General features: G+C 38.6%; 1 protein-coding gene and 1 pseudogene across 4 annotated transcripts in view; both read left to right on the forward strand.

Annotated features, from left to right (window-relative positions):
• Positions 1 to 1,343: 1,343 nt before the first annotated feature.
• The window catches only part of COL11A1 (collagen type XI alpha 1 chain), a 209,939-nt gene continuing 197,075 nt past the window's right edge, over positions 1,344 to 14,207 (forward strand). For all 4 annotated transcript variants that reach the window (XM_029949164.1, XM_029949166.1, XM_029949163.1 and 1 more), the window contains exon 1: positions 1,344 to 1,449. In XM_029949164.1, coding sequence (XP_029805024.1) covers positions 1,344 to 1,449 — 106 coding nt within the window. The remainder of the gene's footprint in view (positions 1,450 to 14,207) is intronic.
• On the forward strand, positions 8,754 to 9,278 carry LOC115299374 (annotated as a pseudogene).

Raw genomic sequence — 14,207 nt, forward strand, 5'->3', positions numbered from 1 at the left:
GATTACTTTAAGGAAGGGTAAGTGGAAGGAATTTAGAAACCTGCCCCTTATTATTTTCACTGTAGAGTGACCATGTTGTCATCTCCAGAGGCCTTTTACCGGAGCTGTGGGCCTAAACGCTTGGAGATCTTTACTAGTAGCTTTCTGGTCTCTTCTTCTCCGGCTTGTCCCCTCACCCAGGCTCAGGTCAGAATCAGCTGGAAAATGAAATTACTCACCCCCTCAGTGTCAGTTCCCATACATCTCTTTCTCCTGCTGTCTCAGAGTACACTCAGCTCTTTAAGAGACGAGAGACTCTGAATAAAGCTAGTGCAGATTTTAAACATTTAAGAGAGAAACTTGTGAGTTTCAGATCTCCAAGGACAGCTTCCCTATAAGAGCAAGGATTTTGACCTCCTGGGTCCCTCCATCTCACCTTCATCCTTTCTCTCAGTTAAAAAAAAGATAATAAATAAGCATAAATATACTTTTCGGAGCGGGCAGAGCAATGTGTCCTCTGGTTCCACGTCTGCTATAAGAAGCAGATTTTTGCACAAGGATAAGGTTACGGCTGCCAGCCCAGAACTCCAGCGGTGTGGCAAATCAGACGCTGGGCTCCTCCCCTCCCCCGCCGACGAACGAGAGACTAACAGACGGGTGCAAGTAGACAAGTAGCTGTTTTTATTGAATACAGAAGCTCCTTGAAAACTCTGTGGGCTCCGGGGCTCTCCTGCAATTCCTTTCATTCCCAAAGTGCTGGAGCCAAGCACGCGTCCCGCGTAACTCCCTCCCATTTCTACTCGGGGATTTGGGTAGGAGAGGAGGGAGGAGAGAAGAGGGGAGATGAGGGTGGCTGGTGGGTTGGGCTTGCCCAGAGTCCTGATTCTCGGGCAGAAGGCGAGGGGGGCGGGCTCGGGGCCGCCCGAGAGGCATGTGATTGGGTCTGACCCTCAACCGGCTTGTCAGTTTCGCAGGGGTAAGGGGGGCGCGGGAGGGAAGTGGGCGGAGGAGGGGGCTGCCCGGAGCTTCTCGTCCGGCCCACTGACGGCATGAAGCCTTTAGGGGCTCGCAGTCTTCCTAGATTTTCGGTTGAAGCCCCTTATCTGCCTTCAGTGTGAAGGCAGGGCCCCGCAGAGGACGGATCGGAGGGTCCCGGCCGGCGGGGCCAACCGAGAGGGAGAGGAGGGGGCGAGACACAGGAAGGAAGCAAACCATCAAATTTTAAAGAAAAAGCCCTTTGACTCCCCCCCACCCTCCTCGATGGCTGTGTAGCAAACATCCCCGACGACACTTTGGAAGGGACGAAGCTGGTCTGCAATCGCAATTTCGTGGGTTGAGTTCACGGTTGAGTGCGGGGCTCGGAGATGGAGCGGTGGTCCTCTAGGTGGAAAACGAAACGGTGGCTCTGGAATTTCACCATAACAACCCTCGCATTGACTTTCCTCTTCCAGGCTAGTGAGGTCAGAGGAGGTAAGAAAAAAAAATTGGTTTTGGGGAGGTGGGAGATTGCCGTCGGGCTTTGTCATTCTGTGCCCCTCCCCCTCTTTACCCTTCCTCCCCCGCCATTCCCCCCACCCCCTCTCCAAACCCCCAAAACAGTTCTCTTAAATAAAATCCAGATTGTAGCTGCCACCAGGTTGAAGTGAAGGCTGGAGAGAGAGATGGTTGTAGGCGGGACAGTAATGGGAGAAGAGGTAGCAGGAAAAAAGATCTGTCAGGCACAGAGCCTGCTGAAATGCCCTTCACCACTTTCCAGCGTCTTTGAAAAGAGGAAAAATATTACCTTGAACACAAGGGCAGTTGTACAGAGCTTTTGTTTGAGGAATAGTCCCTAGATTGCCCTTGGAACACATCTTCTGGTTTCTTCAGATTCTAACTAATGGAAGTATCTCTTTAAGGGTGTGCTGAAATATAGAGAAAGGGTATAAAATGAACCTTGATAAAGTTCTTTGTGTGGAACAAAGTGAGAAGCAGGCTCTTTTACTTTTAGGGATATAAGAGAAAAACAGAGGTGATGAATCTAGAAGACTGAGAACACCGTGTGTGTGTGTGTGTGTGTGTGTGTGTGTGTGTGTGTGTATTCTGGAGAGATTTTTAAGTGGAAAGCAATTTGGCAGGTTATGAAAAACGGGTTGAAGATTGGGGAACACTTCTCCCTGAATTTCAGTCCACTCTTCTCCACTCTGAACCCTCCCCCCCCCCACTTCTTCTTGCAGGTTGGACGTGCAGTTCTCTTGGAGAATGATGAAACTCGCCAAGCAAATGGGGTGGGGGAGGAGGAATAGGGATTGGGAGGGAAGAGGAGGGGGCCTGGGATGGGGTGGGAGGGGAGAGGTAAGGAAAAGTTCCTACGTGGCACCACCAAATATTCAATGACCAGACCTGCTCAGAAGACTGCAGCCCTGTCAGTACCCGAGGAGGGAGAGCGACTTCACTCCTCCCCTCCGCCTCCTCCCTCCCCCTTCCCCCGCCCTTTCCCGCAAAGGCATCTGGCTGGAGCGGTCCGTTAGGTGCTGTAGACACGACTGGCGGGCAAACGCCTTTGGAGCTAACGGAGCCCAAACAGCTTAGATTAGAAAAGCAAGCTTTGTTAGGAGTGTAAAGAGAAGTAGGGGATAGAAAGGAGGGTGGCGAGGATTGGCCAAGGAAGAAAGAAGTTGTCAACCCCAAATGCGCAGGCTTTAGCAGAAACCTGAGTCTGGCCCTGGTAGATGCCAAGATCTGAGTTCTCCCTAATGGGAATTCGCGCTCCCGGAGGCCGAACTCTGGGAAACCAGGTCTGTGTTCTTTCCCCAAGCTTAGTGGTGTTCACCTTCCTAAGTAGCAGGCAGTGCTTGATTGTTCTTCTTCTTGACTTTAACTGTTAAACACAGTCAGAGCCTCCTTAGGACTGTGCTTAAATTTTTGTATAGGTTATGCTAATTATTTTGATTCATTCATTTCAACGTTTTTAAGGATAAATAGTGTTTTTGAGAGTGGAATCCATTAAAAGTTTGCTTTTTACCTTTGGTACCTGGTCACCAGCTGGGTTGGTCATTTCTGTCAGCAGTTCTGCCCTCTGCTGGTTTTGTTTGGAATTTATTTGGAATTTAAGCCTCTGCCTCAGTACATTGGCCTCTTAAAATCCCTCTAACTACAGTGATGCTGGAAAAGGACACTCGATTAAGAAAGGACAGATATACTGTTTTTTTTTTCAGCTTGTTAGACACATATATGGACAAATGTACCATAATGACATCTCTCAATTTAAAAATATAGAAACCAAGAGCTTCTTCAATGAAGACATGAAATATAAACTCAGGAGACACCATTGTAGGCATTCAAAGATTATTTCACTGAAGATATTTCTGTTTTCTTTTCCACATTTGGCCTTCCTTACAGGTCTAAGGATATCAGAAAGATCAAATTTCTACACTTGTGTTGCATAAATTGGCTCTTTTCAATCTAGCTTCAGATGTGAAACACTTTAAAACAAACATTTCAGTACCATGTCAAGTAAATGGTGGAAAAAGAACCTTTCCTATTATTATAAGGCCAAGCAATGTGAGAAATAGCAAAGTTAAAGGATCATGTGTTGTTTTTATTTGTCATTTCTGATGACATGTCTCAAAAGTTACAAGAGTGGATATTCATGCTGTAAGATTTGGTATGCGCGTCATCAGGTTGCTAGGTGCTGATTACTTAGTGGGAAGATACATATTTACAAAAGGACTCGGCAGGCATTTTGTCACTTAATAAACTTAATAAAGGAAGTAATAGTATACTAATGTTCAAAAAGGAAACCTTGGTCTGAATCATCACACAAGGGAAATATAAACCCAGTGTCCAGTTCTTATACCAGCCATTAGATTTGCAACTGAAGTAACAATGAATATGATTTCATTCCAGTTTCTAAATAAAGGTATTATATACTATAGTTTATTGATATCACTGAGATGCAATGGTGCGATTTGGTTGCTAAATCAAAGGTAATTTAAAACAGACTATTTTCATCTAAAATTTGCATTTCTTGGAGTTAGTACATTAAAGCCTTAAAATGTTCTGGGTTCCTAATAAATTAGACTCTAAAGAAGGAATAGTTAGGATCCTAAAGCATCTTCCTTACAAAGAATAATTTTCGGAATGAATGGATTAAAATAAAATTTATAATCTCATACAGATTTATATTATTTTACTTTGCAAATCCAAACTATAACTTAGTCATCTTTCACATGCATATTAAATATTTTAGTATTTATTATGATTTAATATAAAAGTGTTATTTTTGTAACATATTTACTTGCATTAACTTCAATTTTATGACTCATATATTTTCCTGTGGTTAACATAAATATTTTATCTCAGAAATTTATGGATTTCTTTATCAATTAATCTATTGCTTATCATAGACAGGACCTGAGATTTACCTGGAATTTACAGTGACTATGCTGTGATTGTGTTAAAAATGATGCTTTTAAGAGTTTTAAAAAAGAGTTAAGCTATCATTGAATACTAAGAAAAATAGTATCTAATTGAATCAATTTTCACTAATTAAAATGGTATTCAACCTTTCGTGGTTAAGCCAATACTGTGTCTTGCAAAAAGTTGATTAGTTTTATGGAGGACTTTTAAAGCTTGTCAGCAGTTGATAGTGAGCTTTACTGTAGTGTTTTGAGTGCCCAGGATCAGCAGGTGAAATGGTGCTGGCTTCCAGGGTATGTGCTAATCCAACTTTGTAAAGAGATCAAGTTTGCCACTGTGCCTACTTAATCAGAAATCAGTTAAAAGATCAGATATACTTCTGATAACAAGTGCAGTACCTGCTAGGATTATTTATTTTGTCTTTCCTCCCTCTTGTTTTTTAAATAAAAATTGATAAAGTCGGTAATAAAGAAATTAGGTATCTAATGAGATATGCTTATTTTATTAGGTATCTTATGAGATGCTTGTTTTATATAGATTTAGGGGCACATATATATTCAATTAAATATAGACTCCATCACAAAATTGTCTATTAGTTTTGAAATTAAGTTTGTTAATCTTAAGTGAAAATTTGGTTCATAATAAATACTTAACAGAGTCTCTACTTTACAAAAATTACTCTTTAAGAGGCATTCTCATAATTGTTAACACAATTGTAAAGTTGTAAATGAGAAATATATATATATACCTAAGTAGTGTGATTGCTTACAATTTATTTAATTAATTTTTTGGGTTCTATGTTTGTCTTAGGGTGACTAACATAGAAGGAACACATTATTCAAGTTAAGTTATTCCCAAAATATAGCAAGGCAAATATGAATCTTTTTTTCAGATTTTTGGATAGGATTTCTGACCCTCCCCTAGAAAAAACCCAAGCTAAATAGTCATCTTTCTTTTCTAGAAATTTGCTTTCTTTCCGAAAATACTCTCTTCACTCTGCCTAATTTATTGAAGCATTACCTAGTTAATGATAATGAATGAACTCAAATCAAGTTTCGTGGAGAGGGTGTAATAAAAAGCTGAATTTTTCAAAGAAAGAAAAGATGTTTAGATAAGATTTTTTAAAGAGAATGCTAGAGATAGACATTATTGTAGAGATTGTTTCTCTTTACTCCGTTCTCGCTTTACTAATGAGGAAACTAAATCAGAAAAGTTATTAGCTGAACGCTTTCTCATAAAAAATATTCTTGTAATATGCGATGTTTTTCTCAGTAGAGTGAAGGTAAGAAATAGTGGCAAAAATATCTTTAAATAATAGTGGTCTGAGACTTTAAGTAATGACCAATTATTGCTTAAATGTACATATCTGAGTTTAGATTTAGTGAGAAAATGGATTAACTTAAAGAACTTAATGAAATTGAAGAAAATCAGATAGGAAATGGAGTTATAGAATGCATTTAAACATTTTTCAGTTTCTTAAGTTTGGAGACAGGTAATTTTTGATCATTTGTATTGTTAATATACCTGATTATGTGATTCTGTAAGATTATCAGTATCAGAATAGAAAGCATAATAGTTTGTAAAATATCTTTGGTGTATGTTTGTTGCTGGATTAGGAATGTAATTTTTTATCCACTTTAAAGTTGTTAATGGAGGACCAGGGACAGCTTCGAATGTTAAGAAGCTAAGAAAATTATATATTTATTTCAAATACTATATTTAATAATAAATCTCTATATTTATTGAAAATACTTTCAAATTTCTGTGCCTTCCAAGTTGCTTTTATAGTGATTGGAATAAATATGTACATATTAGGTTTTATATACATAATATAATATGTATATTATTACTAAATCAAATAGTTAATTGATTATTCAATTACACATATTAGGTTTTATTACTAAGTGAATATATGTATTAGGTTTTATTACTAAATCAGTGAATTGATTATTACTTGCTATGACTTGTGTGTTTAATAGATAATCTTTTTCCAAATAAGTGGCAAATGTTGGGGGAAAATAGGAGACTGCTTAGTCGTGCAAATTCTAATTAATTTTCCTTTTGGACTGTTAAGGCATCTAAGACTACATAAACAACCTCTACCTCAAGAATAAATGGACAGTTAATCTACAAAGAAGTAGACACTCTTAGGTTACTACGGTGTTTGTTGTGCTGGCAACAACAATGGTAGGGCTAGTATTTCCACCAAATCAAGAGTTTTCCCATCTTTAGGGAAAGCAGTGCATGTCCTTAGTGTCCTGAAGAAGATACTGTGGAAGCTAAATATTTATACTCGTGATCAACTCACAATTTATATGAACACAAGGTTTTATAAGTACTGAGCTCTCCCCATCATTTTATATTGCTTTTAATGATTATACTTAGGTATTCAAAATCCAGAATTCCATTGTATCCTAAACATACTCTTCTTTCCTCTTACCTTTGGATGAAATAATTGGGAACAGTTGCTGTAATCATTAGGCACTCAAGGCACCTGCAGAGTGGGAGCTGAGAGCTGGTCTGCACTTCTGCTTTTTCTCCTCCACTTCCCTCATTTGATACTGGGGAAATGTGACCTGAGCTGGGAGTGGTGAGAGGAAACCAAACTTTGTTTTAGACCATTGAAGTTTTGTTCCTTGGCAAAGGAGAAAAAGAGGTATACACAGATGCTGTAAAAAGTTGCAGTGTTCCCTAACTTCTCTCACTGAAGAGGCAACTTTAAATGTAGATCTCGCTGTAGCTTTTGGTATACTGTAATGACTTCCCTAAATTTGGAATTTTTTCTTCTGATTTATCTTGTGATTTAATTCCTAACATAAAGTTTTAATTTTTTTTCATTTTACACTGTCTTCTTTATTATGTGTCTGATTATGTATTTGTTTTCTTGAAAAACCTAATATGATTTTATTTTTATAGTTCCCCCCACTTTCTGTTGTCTCCAAACTCAGCCTGAATAATACTAGCTGGTAAAGATGAAAGTCGATTTTAAAGTGATTTAGTGAGTAGTATCTATTGGTTGCAGTCTTTGGCCTACTACTGACTTGGCTAGTGGTTCTTTAGACATTGGCTGATCACCAGACCTACTGTTATCTGGTAAAATAAACTCTTTGCTTGCTGCGCATGGAATTAGAGACAGTGCTATTAATTTAGGAGAAAGAACTCAGAGAAAAGAAAGGTTATCATATTTCAGAGTAAGAGACCAGCTTAAATACGACTTGACAATTGAGAACTAAAACAAACCTGTGTAAAAGTGCTTTAGCACAATCAACTTTTGCAATCCCTTCAAACCTTCTTTTTTTTTTCTTAAAAAGCATTTCTTTCTTATTTTAAACAAATTTAATTGCTCTTGAATGGCACTGTACTGCACAGGCAAATGAAATGAAGGTCCCTATTCATAGAACTTGAGCGCATAGAGTGTCAGTGGAAGCTTCCTTCCTCTGTCTGACTGGTACACTGGCATCCGGGCTTACAGGCGTGAACCTTCCACTGCATGAGGTGGTTGGCTTTCCTTCCTCACTCAGCTCTTCACAAACAACTTTCCAAAAGGAGACCGCCAGAAAGAGCAGTGCTTGCAATTCCTGACAAAGGCTAATGAGGAACTCTATAAAGCACTTTTGCACTTTGTGCTCTTGGAGAGCTCTGAAGAGAAAGAGCTGTGTATATTGAGTGGTATTTTCTCTGACCTCTCTCCTTAGGTTAGAGTCTAACAGTGGAGCACAACCTACGAGCTGTCACTCTTCTTTTTGAATGCGGATGAGTCTTCAAAATATTTCACTGGTTTTGAGGATAAATGTATCCAAATGGCTTGCCATGATATAAAGCGCCCTTCAGGATGGGACCCCCTCTGTATGTTCGGCTCATGACCATTCCCCACCTGCCACAAACCTGCCCCCATGACCCTGCTCTCCAGCCATCTTAAATCTCTTGCCCTTATTCTCCCCTGTCACAGAACGCGCTATTCTCTTTCCCTGGAATATCTGTTCTCTTCTCTCCCACCTAGCAAACCTCTTCTACTTCAAGGTATAGATTAGGTTTCATATTTCCACATAACACTAAATGCATGCTTCTTACATACCAAGTCCTGTTGTCAGCACATTTTGTATAAAATCTCATTTCTTTGTGATAATTGCCCTGGAAGTAAGCCAATATAAAAATATCTATTTTACCCATGAAGGAACTGAAAAAACAGAGAGGTTAATTATCATGCCTGACGTCACACAGCTCCTATGTGATAGACCCAGGATCTGACCCTAGACACTCTTGCTCCAGAGCCCGTGCTTATGCTCATTCGTCCAGGCTTACTTTATGGTGTGTTCTAATGTTTGCACACAGCATCCCTGACTTATGGTTATGGTGCACCGAGGACTAATATTAATGCACAAAATCATGCAGCTGCACCACAGTAAGCATCATGGCAATTGTGCGAATAACTTGAATGCCACCAAGGGGAAATTTAAAGAGGATTTGGCAAAAAGTGATGTTACAATTCAGGTAGCTCTTCAGCCTGCATTACAGTTCAGTAGTGGAGACGGTTCCACTCTTTACACCTAGGACCTAATGATGGTGGAGAACACAGAGGGCTGTTGCTGGAAACTAGTAAGTGTTACTTTGTTTCCTTTGACTTATTTGGGGAGAAGTCGACAGCTGTATCTGTTAGCGTTCAAGGTTCAGATTGGGGTTGGCTTAGTTACATTAAGTAATAAGGACACTTACACACTGCTGTCTGTTTTAATCAGTATCCTTTGCAAGGAACAGCAGGTCTTATTCCACTTTGGGAGACCCATATATAGTAGTATGCTTATTACCTTCACTGTAAAAGTGTCAGATCTGATTATCTAAAATCTGTTTGGAGTGTAATCAACTGGGAGAATGTAACTAAAAGATACATAATTTGCAAAAAAAAGATCATTATTTTTAAAATTATTCATTTATATGTTAGTCTTCTGTAGGAGTTGCTGACTGGTAATGACTATGATTTAGTTTTATTTCTGTCCCCAGTGTCTACCAAAACGCTAGAATGCACAGCATATAATATTGTCACAATTTAGATTATTAATTATCTTTCTTATGTTGCCCAGTGGACTGGAACAAGGTTAAATCTAGTTAACTTGGAGTGGTATGAAGTGACTTCCTCACGTCATGTTAGCAGTAATTAGATCCTCCCCTCTTTCTTCTTCTCTGTAAGTGAAAGAATTGGGATCTCTGTCTAGCTTTCCCCATTTGGAGAACATTTTGCACATTCTTTCCAAATATGCTTCTAGATAGTTGAAGCTATTGACTCATTAGAATACTTCTACAAGTGAATACCTCTAAAATTGTAGTTTGCTTTAGCATAGGAATATCATAGAGAAAAACACCATATGAAGTGGTATTTTTACTTTGAAAGCAGCGTAAATCATCATTTCACCGTCTGCTGGTGAATAAAAAAGTTTAATCCAAAATCCGTTAAAGTAATAATTGGGAAAATGCCTATCATATACTTATTTTTAAACTTTTATCTCACTTTTCTATGCTATTAGGAATTTCTGATTTTGCTTAGTAGCCATTAGAGTAGCCTATCTGTATTTATTGCTTTATGATTATTTTAGTAAACTCATTCTTCAGATTAGAAAGTAATTTGCATATTATACATGTAATTATATTATGAAGTATCATCTTTAAGCAAGGAGTATATAAAGGTTCAAGTGCCTAATAAGACTAATAGGTTGTTGTAGGATTGTTTTGGAAGAATATTATATATTTTTTGTATTCTGTTCTTATCCATTCTATATTCCTAAAATCATTAGGCTTTATCTGTTTAATTTAGTGTGTCCCAAGCACATAGAACAGATCCTGTCACATAGTTAGCATCTGATAAATCTTTGTTGAATGAAGTGAAAGTATTGGTCAAGCTCTAAGGAACTGCTCTTCAATGGCCTAACATCCTGAGATGATATATATATGGTTACATATATCAATTATTGCCAGTGTCTACAAAAGTATATTGAACAGATTTGTGCTGATATTATTATGGTTTCTCAAAAATGTCAGTCTATGTTTTGCCTCCAAGAAAGCTATGATCTCCACCTTAGGTACTCTTCCAAACTGTTTACCATTGCTTTTTGCTCAGGATTTAGAAACTATCTCTTAAAGAAATACCTCTCCTCAACTATGCAGACTGAGGTAGTTGACCGTACAAAACATCCTAAAGCACGCTACACCACAACACTTACTCCAAAGTTGAATGCTAATCACAGAATATTTTTGATGCTAAAATGAAAACAGGGAATGAATCTTTTTCATCTATGTAAGAAACTTGGCTTCTAGCATTATTCCTGGAGCATAATAGATGGCCAATAGATGTCTATCATATGAATTAGTGACCTCACCAGCAAGGGATTTTACTAAAGTCGAGAAGCCGGGGGCTGTCAACCTTGGCTTGGTATCACAATCATTTGCAGTCCCATCTCTGTGGCTTTTTATTTATTTTGATGGATTCCAAGCATAGGTGTTATATAAAGCTCCATGGATAATTCTGATGCCCTTCCAATGGCTTATGAATCTTCTGTAACAAGAAATTAAATACACAAAAACGAGAATGTGTCTGACTTGTATAACAGGGTACTGGAAGTCAAGTAAAATGTTATTTATCTGCTATGTACAGATCATTTGATAAATAGCCAATTACCCAAGAGTAGTGACTCTGCAATAACTGATTTGAATAGATCAACTGATTATAATATAGATGATGTTTTTTTCTGATCATCCCCTCCATAGCATGTCATAAACTAAATACTAACAAATATTGCTTCTCTCAACATTAAAATCAAATATTTGTATTGTAATTGTAATTTTATAATATACGTTTTAATAGCTTCAGACACTTGTAAATCAGAAATGCCAAACTTTTTAAGTATCACACTCTGAGCTGGCATTTGTTCTTTCCTTTGCCATCCTACGAGTTGTGATAGTATTTCTGCTTTCAATTTACAGTTCCTAGAAGCTTTTTATGATACAAGAAAGTTTGGGGTTGAGGTGTTCAATAACCGTGAAAATTAAATGACTCTCTTCTATGTGCAATCAAAGTTAGGTGCCCTGACTACACGGATAGTATGTCAGTGTCTATTCTCATGGGGCATGTGTGTTATCAGGAGAGTGCCGGGGTTAGGACAGTGGGCTGGGGCCACATAACACAAGACCGCATGTATGTATTTTTCTGCATAGCACAGAATCATGTGACTAATTAAAAAAATACAAGGAGCCGGCTAAGTTGGCAAAGTCAGTATGTGCTTTGATATTTATCCTTACTAGGTGGTTCTACTTGCCTGCAACCATTGGGTCTTCTGACAAATAACCAGAGAGAACCGGGGCCTTGCGCCATTTCTGGAATAGCCAACCCACTGTAAAGTCACTTGGGGTTCTCCCACATAATTAGTACAGTCACACTTGATACAGAGTTATGGCCATTATGAACTTGAAAATATATGAATCAATTATCATCCTATTTTATAAGGGAGTACGTACAAAATGTGTATATATAATATTATAAGCCAAAGATGAGTCTGACACTTTTAAACCTTAAATGTGATCATTCTTATATTTATCCTAATGATAGCATGTTTTAGGACATAAATTATAAGTAGGTTTTTTTTGTTATTATTGTCTCTGAGGATTCATATATTGGACCAAGATCTCTAATTAGATTATTTGAGAGGATAAAATATTTATTATAAGCATTTAAAAAATCTTTTAACATTTATTTATTTTAGAGGGACAGAGAGAGGGAGAGAGAGAGAGAGAGAAAGAGAGAGAGAGAGAGAGCACACACGAGTGGGGTAGGAGCAGAGAGAGACAGGGAGACACAGACTATGAAGCAGGCTCCAGGCTCTGAGCTGCCAGCACAGAGCCCAACGTGGGGCTGGAACTCAGAACTGGGAGATCATGATCTGAGCTGAAGTAGGATGCTTACTGAGCACCCCTATTATAAGCATTTTTAAGTCATAATGATTTTTTCATGGAAAGTTTTATCAAATAGAGCTTTAAAATAAGTGCCATTAATTAATTACAGTTTTAAATAAAGTTAATGGGCTGTCAACTCCCAAAGTTATATTTCTACCCCAGATCTTTGCCCTGAATTCTAGACTCGTGTACCCAACTGCCTATTTAGCCATTTCCAGTGGAATGTATTAAATGATCTCAAAATTAGCATGCCCAAAACAGAATTGCAGAACTTACCTCCTGAAACCCATTGTTCTCACAAAGTTTTCCATGCCTGCTACTGGCAGCCCAATCTTGAGTAGCTTTGATTCCTATTCTCTCCCACTCCAATACCCAACCCATCAGCAGTCCTGTCTGCTGGGTCTTTGGAATATACCCAGCATCTGACCCAGTACTGCACCACTCAGTCTAAAATCGCAAAACTGACCAAGTTTTACACCTCTGGGGTGGCCATTTCTTCCTGTTTGCTCTCTAGACGGTCTGTTCCACGGCAGTGCCCCTCTGTAGTGGGTTCTCAGCACAGAAGCCACAGTGGTCTGGAAAACGAGCTCATTCACGTTATTTCTCTCTTTCCTTAACTTCCAGCGGTTTTCCACTTTACTTGGAATAAAATCTAAACTTCATGAACATCTTGCAGGACCTTTAGTCTGCCTCCAACCTGCTTCACCCTTACTTCTCTGACCTCATCTCATACCCCTTTTATTTTCTTTGCTGGAGACATAATTGTCTCCTTGCATTTCCTCCAACTCCTCCCATCTGGGGCAGCTCCGACCTCAGGTTCTTTGTACGTGCTGTTCCTTTAGCTTAGAATGCTATTCTGTCAAAATATCAGGACGGGGGGCCTTTTATGCCTTGCTAGACTTAGCTCAAACATCATCTTATTGAGGCTTTTCCTATCTTCGTTACTTGATATTAAAATCATGCCTCCTCAACCCTCGTTCACTGATTTATTTTTCTCCTATGACTCAATTTGTCATTTATAAAAAGTAATGACTTATTTAAATTAAAGGTGGAGATTTTATTTTAAGACCTTATACAAAATGTAGAATTAGGTATTTTTGGAGTACAAGGAGTACAAGTACTGTCTTAAAGTATTTGGGGAGCTTCCAAGCCATTTTTATCCAAATAATTTCTACAGTTTTTAATTTTTTTAATTAAAACAATTGTTTAATGTTTATTTTTGAGACAGAAAGAGACAGAGCATGAATGGGGAAGGGGCAGAGAGAGAGGGAGACACAGAATCCAAAGCAGGCACCAGTCTCTGAGCTGTCAGCACAGAGCCTGATGTGGGATTCAAACTCATAAACCGTGAGATCATTACCTGAGACAAAGTCAAATGCTTAACTGACTGTGCCACCCAGGCACTTCAGTTTCCCTAGGTTTTAATTTTATTTTACATATTTAGGCATAGTCAATGTGACACTTCAGTTCCACTTTGTAGGGGCTCCTGGGTGGCACAGTCGGTTGGAACCCTGACTCTGAATTTCAGCTCAGGTCATGATCCCAGGGTTATGGGATCAATCCTGTTGTCTGGTTCTGTGCTGAGCATGGAACCTGCTTAGGATTCTCTCTCTCTCTCTCTCTCTCTCTCTCTCTCTCTGTGTCTCTCTCTCTCTCTGTCTGACCCTCTCCCCTGCTCACACACACAGTCTCTCTCAAATAAAAAAATAAAAATTATATGAAATATTGTAAAGAAATGCCATGCATTCTGAAATGCAAAGTAAATTTATTTGGTATTTCCAATCAGTGCTAAATCTAGGCTAGGATCCTGGGATTTATACATTTTTCCCAACCATTGAGTAGGTCAGAATTAGAATAGTGGGATCTGGGTACAATGGATTGTGGTGGGA

This window comes from Suricata suricatta, chromosome 8, assembly GCF_006229205.1.
Source record: "Suricata suricatta isolate VVHF042 chromosome 8, meerkat_22Aug2017_6uvM2_HiC, whole genome shotgun sequence".
NCBI classification, from domain to species: Eukaryota; Metazoa; Chordata; class Mammalia; order Carnivora; family Herpestidae; genus Suricata; species Suricata suricatta.